Here is a 17,490-nt window from a genome sequence, read left to right as displayed (position 1 = left end):
GCGGAGTGATATCAGACGGTAGGTTCGCCGATGATTGTGGTTTATATTAATATATGCATAATTACGTAATGTACGTTATCTGTGTCCAACATACTCGCACCATTGAAAGACGAGTATGACTTTCAATCATTGAAGGTGATAACGAGACACTGGAGCAGGTATACACGGCTCTTCCTTCCTTATGGTAATGGTTTTGGAGCCAAGTTTATATAAGAAAACTTATTTTTATAATAATAAAAGATATAACATAACAAATTATAGGTATAAGGTAGATTCATATCGGGACATACATAGATATTATAATAAATAGAAAATAATAATACACAAGTATAATAAAACAAGATTACATATAAATAGTAAATAATAAATAATTATAATTACAATGATAAATAATAGGATATATTGAATAGGAACTTATATGGATGGGTTAGTATCCAATGGCAGTTTAGCTAATTTTACCACTGGTCGTTTTACAACACTGTCGGCCGTACGGACAGTTACAACGCGCACTATGTCATCACTTCCGGGATGCACTTCTTCAATACGTCCGAGCTTCCAATGTGTGGGAGGTTGATTGGGCGTTTGGACAAGGACGAGATCTCCAACCTTGACATTTCGTTGCTGATGCGTCCATTTATTACGACTTTGTATAGACGTCAAATATTCATTGGACCAGCGTTTCCAAAACGATTGATACATGTGACGTATCAACTCCCAACGGTTAAGTCGATTCAATGGCGTTGAAGTCGTATCGGACTCAGGTATAGCGATTAATGGCTGACCAATGAGAAAATCTCCGGGTGATAACGAACACAGATCATTGGGATCCGTCGATAATGCTGTCAACGGTCGTGAGTTTAGGATACCCTCTACGCGAGCCGATAACGTAGACAATTCCTCATACGTAAGTAATTGCGTACCGATAACTCGTCGTAGATGGTATTTGGTTGACTTGACAGCAGCTTCCCAAAGTCCTCCAAAGTGCGGTGCGGCAGGTGGGTTGAAATGCCACTTACATGGAATAGCGCCAATAAACGATGATTGAGATGATGGATCCGAAAATAACAGTTGTAACTGTCGGTCGGCACCCTTAAAGTTGCTTCCACAATCGGTATAAATATTGGACGGTATGCCTCGTCGAGATACGAACCGATGTAGTGACGCTAGAAATGCATCTGTTGATAGATCCGAGACAACTTCGATATGAGAAGCCTTTACTACCATACACACAAATATACATAAGTAGCATTTTATGGACCGGGTGGTTTTTCGACGTCCTTCCTTTATAAGAAATGGTCCAGCAAAATCAATCCCCACGTGTGAAAACGGCCGAGCTGGACGAACGCGATACGCTGGCAGATCAGCCATCAATGGTTGAGGGGCTGTGGCTCTATGTCTAGCACATATGACACACTTAAAGATAACACTTCGGATCGCTAACCGACATGATAATATCCAATACCGCCGTCGAAGAAGTGATGCTGTAAGTTGTGCGCCAGCGTGGAAATACGTCAAATGGAAATAACGGATAATTAATGTCGTTAATGCAGATTCTTTTGGCAATAGAATAGGATGGTGTGTAGTTACAGGTGCGTTCGATTGACGTATACGACCTCCAACTCGAAGTATACCACATACGTCAACAAACGGTGACAGTTGAGCTAGCGATCGAGGTGAAACTTTGGCATCTGGGACTTGCAGCGTTTGTAATAAATTTGAGAAACTATTTTTTTGCGTTGTTATGACGAGTGGAATTATGGCATTGTCTAACTCCTCACGCGACAAAGGTTCCAGTGATAGAGGTTCCAGTAGCTTACGTTTTTGTCTTGTTCGTTGACAGAATCGTATTATCCACGCTGTGACGCGTATCAACCGGGTGAACGACGAAAAGTTGTTTATCCACTCTAATGGCGCGTCAGGTACTATAATATTACATACACATTGGCTTGGTTTATATTCCGGCAACTGTGATGGTGGAATCAACGTTATTTTTGACGGTGGCCATAAGTGATCAGGTAATAATAGAAACGGAGGTCCATTCCAGTACAGCAAATTATTTTGAATTAGAGATGGAAATATCCCTCGGGATACACAGTCAGCGGGATTCAGATCTGATGACACATGGCGCCATTGACAATTTGGCAATAAGTCGGCAATTTTAGATAATCGATTTGTTACAAAAATCTTAAAATTCGACTGCGGTGACGTCAACCATGACAAAACGACCTTCGAATCCGTCCAGGCGTGTATTTCTATAACGGGTATAATATCCTTCAGTGTTATTGACATACGATGTAATGTTTGGGCCAACAACAAGGCGCCACACAACTCAAGACGGGGAATAGTAAGATTATTATCCAGTTTGCCTAGCTTGAGGGGTGCCACTTTGGATTTAGCTGTAAGTAAATAAACTAAAATATTTCCCGTACTGTCAACACACCGAATATAGACTACTGATGAGTAACCCTTTTCCGACGCATCGGAAAAACCAATCAACTGCACGGACTGGTGCGTATATGTGTGAATATGTCGACGTATTTTAATGCCTGATAATAAATGAAGTTCCCCAGAAAACTGTTTCCAATCGTTTAATAACAGGGGAGGTAACGGATCGTCCCAGTTTATGCCAGATTGCCACAACCGCTGCATAAAACATTTTGCCCAAAATATGACCGGAGCTAATGCACCAAGTGGGTCATATAACTGTGCTATAGTTGACAAGACTGTTCTCTTAGTCCAGTTATCAAAAATATTCGATACGTGATAACTAAAAAGGTCATGGATCGGATCCCAATGAAGTCCTAGTATTTTCACAGATCCATCGTCTTTAGGGTCAAATGAAATGTTGATTGCCCTATCGTCCTCAGGAATCTTACGTAATAACGCTGGACAATTGGATGACCACTTTTTTAGTTCAAATCCACCGTGTTGTAATAAGTTTATGAGCTCTTCGTACTGAACAAGTAAACCCGATGTGGTATTGTGACCTGAGATTATATCATCCACATACGTTTGTGTAGACAAAATATTAGTTATATTAGGATATATACTACCACTATCTATCTCTAACTGATGTAGGACTCGAATGGCTTGATAAGGTGACACGGAGACCCCGTATGTCACCGTGAGCAGTTCGTATTCTTCAAGTTGATCAACCGGACTTTTACGCCATAATATATGTTGATATGTACAATCATCAGTATTTATTTTAATTTGTCTGTACATTTTACATATGTCCGCAGTGAACATATATTTAAGTGTACGACATCGATGTAGTAAATCGGAAATATCGGTTTGTAATTTCGGGCCAACATGAAGTAAGTCGTTAAGTGATTTTCCCGTCGACGACTTGGCTGACGCATCAAAAACGACTCTAAGTTTTACTGCTGAACCGATGCGTTTAACCACAGCGTGATGTGGAATGTAGTATTTACCGGGTTGACGAGCTATGGTCATATGACCGAGGTCTTTATATTCTTGCATAAACGTACGATATTGATCATAAAGTTCACGATCTTTTAATAGCTTGCGTTCTAAATTATAAAATCTCGAAAGTGCCATTTCGTGCGAGTCTCCGAGGTGAGATGGGTTGATACGAAACGGAAATGAAACCGAATAACGTCCCGTAGAGTCTCTTTTCGTAGTTTGTTTGAAATGGTCTTCACATCTCTGGTCATCGGTGAATGGCAACGTGGATTTTGTGGGTTCTTCAAGTTCCCAAAACTTACATAACATATTTTCGATAGATGGTTCAGCCATGAGTAATAGTGATACCGGTGACGTAGAAACGTTGACATTTGACTGACCTAATATTATCCAACCGAAAAGTGTCTCATATGCGGACGGCAAACCTGGAGTATGTAACATACGTGAACAATTACCAAAAATGTTCGGATAGATATCTGCTCCCAATAGAAACTCAATTGGTCCAGGTGTATCAAAGTGTGGGTCAGCAAACTCGATATGACTATACGTTCGGCGAATTTTAGAATCTAGTGTCATCGTCGGCATAGGACCTGTTATGCGTGACAAAATTAACGGTTCGCATGATATATGAGGACTTTCTTTATTAACAGGTACAAAGGTACACCATGTACTTCCTTTGGTAGCTGTTACAATAGTCTGTGATAGTCCGGTTATCTCTGTTTGACATTGACGACGTTCTAAACCTAACCGCGTCACGCAGGCATTTGTTATTACTGATACTTGAGAGCCAGTGTCTAACAGAGTTCGGACGTTTGTCCAATGGCCCATGTAATCACGAATGCGTATAACGATTGTCCCCAATATAACATTACTTGATGTACATGTTGTTCCACTAAATGGTGCTTCATTTGGTGTAACAACTGGTTCAGGGATACTCACTGAACTGGACGGACAGTCTGCAGACGGGTTAGGAGGTAACTCTTTTCTTTTATTGATTTTGTCCAAATGTAACATAGTGTGATGCTTGCCAGAACATTGTCGACACGTATGTGTAGAAATACACTCAGAAGTCTTGTGTTGTGGGTTTAAACAGTTCATACACAATCGATTCGCTTGTGCAAACTTAAAACGCTGGTGAACAGTACATTGAATAAAATCAGGACATTGATGTAGGAAATGTGTATTTTTACATTTAATGCATAACTTCCTATCGTTTAATGACATCAATGAAGTCTTATTACGGACGTATTTTTGTGGTTGTTTATTGGATTGATGACAAATTACCGATGAAGAGTTATGTAAAATATTGCAACGTGTTTGTATAAATGTTAGCAGCAAGTCAATGCTAGGCGTGGTTACATTGTGATGCGCGGACTCAAACAATCGTTTGGTTGTTGAGTCTAATGCTCGCGAAGCCACATAAAACAATAAGAAGCCTTCAAAATCATTGATGTCAAGAGCCCTAATCGACGCTATATTTTCTTGAAATGTACTTAAAAAGTTTTGTAGGCCTGATAATGACTCTTTTTGTAATGGGGCAAATCGAAATATTGAGTCCAAATGAGCAGTAATCAATACACGTTTATTATCATAGCGAGTATGTAAGTTATTCCAAACAATAATATAATTGTCCGCTGTAAGCGGAAGGGCACGGACACAAGAAGCTGCGAACCCCGTAACAGATGATATTAAATAGTGAAACTTTTCGATTTGCGACAGAGTAGGATTGTCATGAACTAATGACGCAAATGTGTCACGAAACGTTCGCCATTGCAATAGTTCACCATCGAATATAGGTAACTGTATTTTTGGTAACTGACATTGGGAACTTGTCGTTTCATGGTGTGCGTTAGAGCGGGCATCCAAACCTAATGTGGATGTAATTGCAGTTATAAAATAGTATTGTTCCATAAACGTCCTTTTTATGGGTATATGTTGTATTGCATATTCACTATCTCTGTTTAGTACAATTAATTGATCTAAAATAATGTCCGTCTCCAAATTGAGATCCATGACATAATTTTCAACATCTTTATTGCGAGCGAGAAATATAGGAATAACACTTTTATCTGTTTGTAACGTTAAAGCTATGTCGTACAACGTTTTCATGTGTTCAACCAGTTCGTTGCGCTTTGCGATGGCACGTCTCAGAGCACGCTCATCCCGTTGGGAACCTTCGTTACCCTCTGACGACATGGGTAATGTAAATAAGTATCTGTATCTAGTAGTACGTATCTATTGAATTCCGGTAGCAAACACTTTTATCTAGTATCGTGTGTCGATAATAATTTTAAAAACGATGGTGGGTCACGCAATTAGCTTAATTACGTGTGATGATTTATGTTATCGCTAATTGGGACAAAACAAATGTGACGATCACTACCTGTTTTATGCTCACGACAATGCAGTTAATCGAAAACTAGATATGAGCCCCACAAACGGTCAATATTATTTTCTCATAATGATAAATATTTAACGACCTGGAATTCGTGCAATTTCAACCTTTGGATACCGACGACGACGACGACGACGAGCGAGCGACAACCAGATAACGGCATCGACACAAACCAAAATACTTAACCCAATGGATAGGAGATATGATACAATTTATACAGCGTGATTTAAATAACACAACTCGTGAGTTCACAAAGTTATAGTATTATATCAATAAGAAGTAATTATTCACACAAGTTCAAAGTATTCTTTTAGGGCAGCCCACGATCCGGTTCGAAGGACCAAAATGTAACGTGACTAGCCGTTGATCACAGATCGCTGGAGTTAATCGACGTTTCGTTGCTTATATATAATTAATATCGGATATTATAGGGTACCAAAACACAAGAAAATACTTTAAACTGATTTTGTGGTATGTATTGTGGGCAAAATATATAATAATAATACATGTATAGTGGGGCGGTCGCGACCAATAGGGGAAGTATGACGAATAGTAGTAATAATAATAATATGTATAAATAATAAGTTACAATAATATAATGGGAATAATAATAATAAACAATAATTGTTATGTGGCTGTCAGCCGACTCGCGAAACCATCGGATGTCGTTGGATATGGAGGTCCGTGTTCCGATCTGATTGCCAAAATGGTTCTTGGTTGTAGCTGGTAAAAGATATTCTTATCTGTATAGTTTACACGATTAATATCTAAATTGTGTATATAACGCCGTTACAATAGTAAAAAAGGCGTTATGACACGGTGCGCTTTGAACGGGACCCGTCGGCGGAGTGATATCAGACGGTAGGTTCGCCGATGATTGTGGTTTATATTAATATATGCATAATTACGTAATGTACGTTATCTGTGTCCAACAGAGACTGACCGCCTATATTATTGAGTATATTATATATTAAAAGATATAACGCGGTCCAATTCATCAGAGAGACAAGGATATAATGGGCAAGACATGTATATAGTGGGCCAATGGAAGTATGTTCAAAGGAGCAATGACATATATGGTGAGGAAAAAGAGATCAAGAGAAAGGCCACGGAAAAGGTAGAAGAACAGTGTAAAGGAACTATCAGAAGAAATTGGAGTGTTCTGGGAACAAGGATATGATGAAGGAAGTAGTTTTTGCGGGCAAAAGAGTCTAAACGTTACGAGCCGTTTACTCCATAAATAATATATAATATATAATATTATGTAATGGTATATTATTAATTTATAATAGGTAAGTACTACTATTAGTAATATATGTGTTATAATGTTATGTTGAATTATTTTTTGCCGTAAACATCGCATTTATTTTAGTATGAATTATTATAGTAGTATAATATATATATATAAATAAAATCATAAAATTATCATGAAAAATGATTAACCTTTTGTCGGTACATTAATTGTAAACATTTTCGTAATAAACGTTATGACATTGTTTGTAACTTTGTTCCTACAGAACTTAGCAGTTGTTTTAAATTCCTCTTCTGCAAAGTAAATTAGTATTAGATTTGTTGAGTCTGTTCATTAGTATTCCCTTCTACAAACGCGTCCAGAACTCGATTTTTGTAGGTACATATATAAAGAGGTGCAATTTTTAGCCCACAAACCAAACCAAAATGTATTAAACTCATGTCCATTTAATTGTACCTATTGAAAATATTGGAATTTTCTTCATTTATAAACTAAAAAATATTATTTAAAACTTTCTGATTTTGATCAATTTAACTAATACTTTTTCCAAAAACATATAAACATTATCAACATAAATTTAAAAATAGTAAAAATTTAAAATGCTCTTACACTTAAATACACACTTTACCCGCCGCCGCGGAAAAAGATCATGACTGGGCGGTAGACCATTTTGCGTCGGTTTCGCGCGGTCGGTTTTTGATTGGTTCCCCGAAACATACCAATATCAACCTCGTACACTGTATTATTTTATAAACACGTACACGACTCTGTGGCTACGTGAGCGTTCCGTATGCAAAAGTGGTAACGGTCGCATGGACGAGGAAGTTGTTTTGAATGCGCGACCAATCATGATTTTATTCCGCTGCGGGTATATTTATAGTTAATTCATACCCATTTGGAATTCTTTGTAGAGGTTTACAACGTCTGTAAATATAAACTACATTGTGACACAGTTTCATATTATTTTTGTTTTAGCTATATCATATAAGTAGCTATTGGTTAAAATTGTATATGTTCAATAAATTCAACAAACTGTTCGAAATATAAAAAATATCGCTTGAATAGCAACATTCATTTGAATGATATGTACAACGTTTATCTTACTTATGTTGCTGTACGACGTACGTATACTTTTTAATAATCACGTATCAATAATATTAAAATTAAATATAAATTTGAAAAAAACGGTGTTTCCATATTTCAACAATACGTACATTTTAACAACATTATTTAATGCATAAACTGATTTCTGGTTTTGGACTTAAAGATGTATTAGAAAAATGGAAAGCTACGAATCAAAATGTATAAAATACAATATAGGTACTAGTTGACTAGGGTTCGTTTGTTGTAGAAACAGTGTAATGCTCTATATTATGCTCTTGATTTATAGCAGAAAAAGCTAGAAATACGAGTTATACAATAGCAAGGTTAAAAATCGAAAATTTAAAATTCATATTTCTTCAATTTTATAGGGTAAAATATGCATACCTATGTTTCTTGATTTTTTTTAGCCCCGAATTCTCCTAGACCGTGTTGAATTGTGCTAAGTGTTTATGAAATACCTCCACACAAAAAAAATGTCTTGGCCTACAACGAAAGATTGTCAAGTGTTCTAACATAAATTATTAGCTAACACGCAGGGTGGTTCGGACCGTCATCCATCAATGGATTCGAAGGACAATGCTCACACTGCTTCAAAACGAATTTTAGTTGACCTAGCAATTTTGGTACTCATACAAACTGAAAATGAAACATTTAACAAACTTGTGATTGAATACAAGTTACGAGTACCTAATGCAAAAATACTTAGTCAAATTACTGGGAATTCAAGCGAGCTGTGAGTAATACCAATAAAATTATTGTAAATGAAAATTTAAACAATACTTGAAAAACGGTTCATACCTCAGAAGTTATAGTTCAAACATGTTCAAACACCGAAAAAACGCATCAAAGAAATAGATGATGATATTGTTATGTACGTCTACACAACTAAATAAATGAAACACGCAGTTAGGTATTTAACCACTATACTTTATTTGAACAATATGTTAATATAAAAATACACGGATTTGTGGAGGCTCTATTGGACTGACAACGACTGACTCGCCTCGGGGACGAGCGCGATCGGGCGGGCCCGCTGTGGCTAAAAAGTGCCCATGCAGCGGAATGCCATATACGCCGGCCGTGCTCGTTCCTACGGCGGATACGTGGTTACATAATATATATGTCAAAGAAATGCTTATATTACAAATACTTATATTACTAATGAAATGAGTTTATAACAATATCATCAAAACAGTAACTAAAAGCTAAAATATATAAATCACCACAAATTACATCATATTATGTGGTTAATGATATGCAAAATGTAGTTACTTATTTAACTTGGGAAGAAGCTTCCGGCCATGAACTGCAAATGTAAACTTTCGCTAACGGTGACATAAAAATTTTGACACAGGATGAATACCAGTTTAGACAGACATTAAAGTTCTTCAAAATAACAAAATTGAGTTTCGAAAGCTACATGTTATAATTGTGGTGATGCACATACCTCAAACTTGAAGTTGTGCTCTGCTTACAATAAATTAGAGGAAAAAGCACACTCAAGAAAGGTTTATGCAGTCTCAGTGGCTATATTTTATGCTCAGATGACTAGCTCTCCTAATTTGAACATAACGCCGCTAACAACCGTACAACGAAAACGACTCTACGTAAAAATAAGTATCTTATCTGCTTTAACGAATACAACAAAATCGCTTGAAAGTGTGACACCCATATCGATGAGACAGTAGTCAATTTATCAATCTAATTCCAACCTAAAAACCAAAAGAAAAAGTAAAGAATTGCACACTGCTGATCATTTTACATCCTGGACTGCCCTAAAAACTATTGTATCTATACTACTCTCCGTCATAGCAATAAAGCTCGAGGAGGTACGGCGATAATCATAAAAAAGTCTATTAAACATTTCGAGTTTGAGAAACACTCACAACTATACATACAAGCCATAGCCGTTAGTGTCAATGATGGAAACAATGACTGAATGATCTTACAGTTACGGATATGTATTGCGCACAACAGGGAGGCGCAGACTTATTGCCAACTCGCAAGACCTTTCAAACGTCTGAAGCCAAATTACTTAGTCTAAGTGACTTATAGGCTATGGAAAAGTGATATCTCATTAGAGGTACAATCCAATAATATTTAAGTAATTAGTACATATTATTATATATATTACTTGTAAATGTTCATATTGTATTCACCCACAAATCCCAATGTATTGTATTTATAAAAACTTAAGTCGTTTAAATAACAATGCCATAGCGGGGTAACTCAGGGTAAAAACATAGGGTAAAAAAAAATTCTTGATTTTCATCCTTAAATTATGCATGGTTAATATTTTCTTAAAAAATTGATTTTTTTGTTTCTTAACATGATGGAGCATTTCAAATTAAAAAGTGGCAGTGAATTCACCCTGTCCTAAAATCTACTACATGTAAACTACGCATATTGTAACACATTAATTTGAGTGGTTTTGGCCAAATATAAAATTTTCGGATCGAAAATTATAACGATTATTTATTTTCTGTAACCGATGGCAATTATTAGTCAAATATTTACAAGTAACACAAATAGTTATTTGTGTGCTAACGAATCCCCGTGTAAGCAGTAAGCACCTCTGAAAAACTTGGCTTCGAGTTCCACATCTTTGGTCATGGGATTTTCTATGCATCAAATTTCAGAACCATGAGTGTGATTGACTTGACTGTGGGTTACTTACACATACTCACACACATAAACACATATGTGCGTTTTAATAATTTATGTCATAAGAAATGTTCAATATTCCGCAATGTTTATTTGATTTGCATCGATTAAGTATATTATTCCCAATTCCGCATGATATAGTTGAACGAATAAGGTTATTTACTTATTTTACAATACACGTTGGCATATAAATATAAAATTGTAAATGTCCATATTGTTGAATATTAAGTTATTCATTGAGTCAAATACGTTTATTTTTTATTATATAATCACGTTGAGTTCCATCACTGGCAATTTCCTCCCTCTTCATATTATTCAAAGTTAAAATATACATAAATGATCAAATTTGCTTATTGTGATATTCTTACACAGATTGTAAATATTCTTTATAAATAAAAAATATATATACAATTGAAAATTGTAGAATATAAATGGAAATATTAGATAGTATTGATTAGTTTTTAATTTTAATTTAATTACTGTTATGTCCCAACTTGTGTCTATATATATATAAAATATACATCAACTCAGAAAAATGAAGACGTGATGTATATAGATATAATGTGTGTTTAATTAACATATATTTAATACAAAAATATAATATTAACTTATAATAGAGTGGCGTGAGGGGTGTTATGATCTGACTTTGAACTGATAGCTAAGCCTGTGAGAGGTTTTACGACCTGCCTCCAAGCGTCTTTCGCTTAATAACCGTCTGACGAGCTCTTGTCATAGACTCCCTTATAATATAATATGCTCTCATCCTTAAGAATGGGTGGTCGTAGTAGTGGAAAATATCCGGCACAAGGCAGAATTCGGGTCTCGTAGCATAATTTGGAATTGTGGTCGATTCGCATCTTTATTCAAAAATATCGAGACTTTTCCGAGGAGAGATGTGTGACAACACTTTTATAGTTAATTTATTTAGTACTGTGTTCACTACGCTCTTATAGCAATGACCTCTGCATGCTATTTTATATTAATTGCCTAATTAATTATATCGCCACAGTGCCAAACTATTAGCAACGTGCGCTATGTTATAAATATCTAATAGGGCACGTAATGATACTGTAAATTAAATTAAATATGTACGTACTCTTCGACACTTTTTCTAAAAAAAAAAATGAAATAATTATAATTATGATTTGTTATAAATGTGATATTATGGACCTACCGGATACCACGTTTATATGTAAGTTGAATGATTTTTATATAGTTTGAGTCAACGTTTTATACAATACCTAATGTATAGGTCTATCTTTAGTCTTTACAATCATAGTAATAGTAACACCCAATAAATGGATGACGGTTTGACAACTAAATGGATTCATAGCTATAATGATACTCAGTGAGTAAGTAAAAAATGATGACCATTGACTATCATTAAATAAGTTTTGAGGCACAAATCACAAAAAATTAAGCAAATTAAAAAATACAGTTAATTCAATATGCACGTACCTCTGTCATCTAAAAATAAAATTATAAACATAATATTATACCTTATGATTCAGAATATAAGAATCATATGGATGCCCAAATCATTGTCTTTCTACAAAATATCATCACAATTCATTTGACAGTGACCTACCGATGGGAGTCAAGCGTTTGCGTGAATGTTGATGTATTTTGGATTCTGAGCGAAGCGATGAATGTATTGATTTTACAATGATGTGTGTTTTTTTTTTATTTTTTTTTTTTTGTGTCTGTCATCACCTTTTAGGACAGTAAAAGTGCTTGGATTTTCTTCAACAGTAACTTTTTTGATAGGAAAGCGAATCTAGTTGGTACTTTGGGGGGTCGAAAGAAAAAAATTTCCCAGTAGTTTTCAAAAGCGACGGGAAAAACAAAAGAAAAATTAAGGAAAAACGGGAATTTTTACGCAAAATCTGTTTTCGAGAAAATCGATTTTGGCTTTTAGTGTAACTTTAAAACAAATGACCGTAGGGACATGAAATTTTGACTGAATGTTTATAATTGCATTTCCTATACACCATAACATTTTCCAAATATTTTGACTTATTTTGAGCTGTTTACGGACTTTGTCAGTTTTCAATATTTTTAGTTTTTTTTTCTATAAATATCAATAAAATTTTATCTGTTGAGTAAAAAAGCTTGAAAATTTAATAGAAGGCCTCCTAGGTTATTATTTCAAAGGCAGATGAAAAAAATTAAAATCCTTAGTCACAGTTTTTATTTATAAGCATTTAAAGTTCAAATTTTGACAAAATACGGAAAAATCACGAAAATTAACAAATTATTTTGAGTTGAGAATTCATAAAAATTTTTCTTTTTAAATCTAAGATTTGAGAATGTAATATAAGATTACTCATAAGTTTGTCTACCTTTATCAAAAAAAAAATATCTACAAGAAACTTAAATTAAATTTTTATGAGCATCTGAAATTTATATTTTTACAACATTTGATATTCACTCGATTTCTCATGTAACAATTTTCTTATTTTATTGTAATTGAAAAACGAATGACTGTAGATACTTAAAAATTTCACTGAATGTTTATATTAGCATTTTCTATACACCATAAAATTTTGAAAATATTTTGACTCTTTTTGAGTTGTTTACGGACATTGTCAGTTTTCAATTTTTTTAGTTTTTTTTTCTATAAATATCAATACAATTTTATTTGTTGGGTAAAAAAGCGTGAAAATTTAATATAAGGCTCCTGATATATTGTTACAATAGCAGTTGAAAAATATTGAAAATATATAGGCACAATTTTTTTTTAAAAGCATTTAAAGTTCAAATTTTGACAAAATTTATCAAATTTAAAATGTAATAATTATTTTGTAGTTAAAAATTTATAATTGTTCAAGTTTTATAGCTAAGGATTAAAAATTGAAAACAAGGATCCACGTAAATAGGTTATATATAAATTACATTATTCACAATAATATCATCAAATATACTTGGTAAAATCATAGGCTGACTGACCGTTTTCGCTCAGAATCGTTTTTCTTATACAATGATATTATATAATAACGGACCGTCATTAACAAAGTTGTCGTTATCTAAATTTGTGGGGTTATATCAGATTATTTTTACTTGTTCAAACTGGCTTGCAAAAATTTAATTCGTACAAATATTTGAACGTGTAAACGATTATTTGAGGTTTGTTAAAATATTTTGGCGATTTGCGGTATTTAAATATCACATGATTACGAGTTAAATATATTGAAAATTTATAGATTAATTAACAGTTAATAAATAGAAAAAATGTCGTCGGGAAATCCATACATTCCTTAATAGAAAACTTTATAAGAATAAAGACTATAAAACAATTATTTTTTACAAAATAAATGTGATTACGTACCTTTTGATACTGAAATAAAAAAAAAATGTAGTCATTAATATTATAAAATGTTTATAATAGGTATTGTTCTACTATAAGAACATGCATTAATGGATAATATAAATATTGTAGTCTTAAGCTATATAAATTATAAACATGTAAGATTCATCTAATATAAGTATAGTATAAAAAAACTAATTATTAAAAATAAAAAAGAATTTACCTATTTTAGCTAGAATTAAATTCCATTTATAAATTATAGAACATTTGTAATATGTTGTTATGATTAAAGAGGAACATTTTTAATTTGTTTGAAAAGTTCTCAATACATTTACAGAATGTTTGGCAGGTACTTAGAAAATGAGTAGATTTTGGTAGAAATAAAAAACCAATCTAAATTTGATCATAATTTGTATAGTAATTGGATAGTTTATTTATAATTACCTAATGATTTATTAATGATTTATTAACCCAACCTTGATGCATTTGCATATTTTTTTCTAATTAACCCAAGAAATTATAGCTACACACAGAGTAGCTGTCCTAATAACTATGTATATGGGAAAAAACACCCTCGTCTATAATTTTTAGACTTTATACAGTATTACAGATTTAAAGTAGTTTCTTATGATTACCAATTGATTAACAAACAATTATGTCAGAAGAAAAATATTGCCTATATAAATCCATCAAGAAACTTTCAAACAACAATAAATTATAAATATCAATGAAATAAAAAACACAAAAAATGTTTCTTACCGACCAAATCATCTGGAAAATAATAATTATAAAAATATAAAGTTTTAATTTTTTTTTTTTTTATTGTTCGTGAAGCCCGGCAACTATGGCCATTAGCTGTTTGTTTTGGTTAGCCTTATTCATATTAGTAAAAGCATTTGCAATACTGCTCCTTTGAGCAAATTTCTTCAAACTGAAAACTAAATTTAGAACCTGCTCTAGAATTTGCTGATATGACACAATCAACTATAAAACAAATCCACCAAAAAGCTGATGTTGAGTTTGATAATTTATTTAAAAAGTTGAAGATGTCTGTTCTGTTTTTGGTATAACTGTTAGTGTTCCAAGAACAACAGGTCGACAAAAAAAATAGGAGAAATATTATGAATAATAATCCAACAGAATATTATAGTCTCAATACTCATATCAGTTCTTGTTAATTTTATTGAACAACTCCATAGACGATTTCTTGAACATACGGCCAAACTAAAAAGCTTCAACCGCTTATTACCTAATACTAGCAAACAAATATCTGAAGAAACTTTTGAGGACTTCAAAATATTATGTTCAATTTTTATACTGAATTATTAAGTAACAGCAACAATTTGACTAGCTTAGAAGTAGGTTATGCTGAACTTAAACTGTGGTATAACAGTTGCGCATTCAAATCACCAAATTCGTCGTTAACAAATAACAACAACAGAACTGTTTTTCCTCTGTAATCCTGATTTTTTTCCTGTAATCTCAAAGTTATTGCAAATATTAAATACACTACCAGTCACAACAGCTACTGGAAAGAGGTCTTTTTCTTCCTTGTGTCGACTTAAAAATTATATCAGAAATACTACTGGTCAAATGAGACTAAATGGATGGGCAGTCCTCAACATACACCAGGATATTTATGTTGACCCATTGTTGATAACTGATGAAATGGCTAAAACTTCAAAACGATGACTCAATATTTATCTATTAGTGTTTTTTATTCATAATATGACGTGTATTCTTTTATTTCATGTGATATATGACAATAATAATTGAGAAATGTATACAGAATATATATTAACATTCTTTATGCAATATTATTAACCATGCAGGATTTTAGCTTATGTATATACATATATCGTAACATTATAAACCCCCCCCCTACCCGAAATTGTTTTCTAGTTGCGCCACTGGTTATGGTCATAGATAATATATACATATGGGATATGGATAGGACATGAGGTACACATGATAGGTACACGAGTAACCATTTTGGTAACATATTATATTCTCTTAGGTCACAGTATACCGTATGTATAAGGTATAGGGATGTTCTATACTCCTGTACATGTATATACTATTATTATCTATGGTTATGGTACTGTTATTTTCTCTCAATTGCTTGGGGTTATAAGGGGGCAGAAGCTACATATTGATGACTTAGTACTATATATATTTTAAATATTTAAATTTCAATAGCTGAAAAATAATTGGACTTTGGTGCTGTAGTACTGGGTATAATGTAGCGTAGGCTCTCTAATGTTGAAATTATTTGTAGGCAAACGTTGAGTAATCATTCTGTGTGACTCCTAAGTATTTTACTACCAGGTTTTTATTCGTATGATGGTCTCTTCGTAGCCTTTAGAAAGACCGTTTTAGTATGACGTGAAATGTGTATGTAATGTAAACTAACGTTACAATATGAAGTATATAAAATAGGATTTCAAAAAAAAATCGATTTAGACCCTTTTGGTTCCAAGCACATGCAATTAGTTAATACAAATTTAATATTTCAAAAAAATAAAATTATAAAACTACTTATTTATTTAAAACAACAAAATGTTTACGTACTACACCACGCTAAAAAAATAAATGATTAAAATGTTATTGTTACGAATATAATTTATAAAATATGATAACTTAGGTTCATTATGAATTATAAATTATTAAGAGTTATAATTATTCAGTAACAAATATGTTTTTTTAATTTGGCAAGTGGCAAATTTTTAAGTTGTTAGGAATGAATAAATAAAAAAATCGATAGGTATTTTATCATCAAGTTCCTACCTAACGATTATAAACATTAAAAATAGATAAATAACACGTACCTTCATTTACTGTAAATAATAATGTTTAATAATAGATTATAATTTACAGGCATATTTATGTATTATGATGAATAAAGTAATAACTCTAGATTTTGGGAAAATAAAATCTTTTAGATTCTTATAAAGTATTATTCAAAACTTTAATAATTAATTTCTCATATTAAATATTGTGCAGTACCTATATAAACAAATAAACTAAAACTACGTCCTGGTCAAAACGATATGTGGACACGTACAAGTGTACAACTATAATTATAGATACTCGTGGACAGTAGGTATTGTCACTCTTATTAAAACGAGAGAGTAAGATAAAATTGTTCTGAAGTGATCCATACAAACTAATTAAACCTTAAACGGTATAATGAAAATGTGTTTTCTATAGAAAAACATTAACATAAGTTATGAATTCATAATTATAAAGCAAAATTGTTAAACTACAGTGAACGTTACACGTTATTCGTATCTTCGTTTGTCAAGGTAGTGACAATTCTATGGTGAAAATTTATTTTGCGAA

The 17,490-nt window shown here is 33.0% G+C and overlaps 1 protein-coding gene and 1 long non-coding RNA gene across 2 annotated transcripts; both read right to left on the bottom strand.

Annotated features, from left to right (window-relative positions):
• Window positions 1-414: 414 nt before the first annotated feature.
• Window positions 415-5,622, bottom strand: LOC132938845 (uncharacterized). Its single transcript, XM_061005848.1, has one exon. It carries the CDS (start codon window positions 5,620-5,622, stop codon window positions 415-417), a length of 5,208 nt encoding a protein of 1,735 aa, XP_060861831.1.
• A 1,452-nt stretch (window positions 5,623-7,074) lies between these two features.
• On the bottom strand, window positions 7,075-16,702 carry LOC132939098 (uncharacterized). The gene is made up of 3 exons (XR_009663952.1): window positions 11,938-16,702; window positions 7,965-7,997; window positions 7,075-7,366 (listed from the first exon to the last, which is right to left on the bottom strand). It is a non-coding gene; the product is annotated as an uncharacterized LOC132939098 (long non-coding RNA).
• Between the last annotated feature and the right edge of the window lie 788 nt (window positions 16,703-17,490).

The sequence above is a fragment of the Metopolophium dirhodum genome, chromosome 2 (assembly GCF_019925205.1).
Source record: "Metopolophium dirhodum isolate CAU chromosome 2, ASM1992520v1, whole genome shotgun sequence".
NCBI lineage: Eukaryota > Metazoa > Arthropoda > Insecta > Hemiptera > Aphididae > Metopolophium > Metopolophium dirhodum.
The sequence above is the reverse complement of the archived record's forward strand: the minus strand, read 5'-3'. Positions and strand labels throughout refer to the sequence as shown.

What these genes read in the sequence shown, in the direction of transcription:
- LOC132938845 (XM_061005848.1), bottom strand. Translation starts at nt 5,622, where the DNA reads ATGTCGTCAGAGGGTAACGAAGGTTCCCAACGGGATGAGCGTGCTCTG.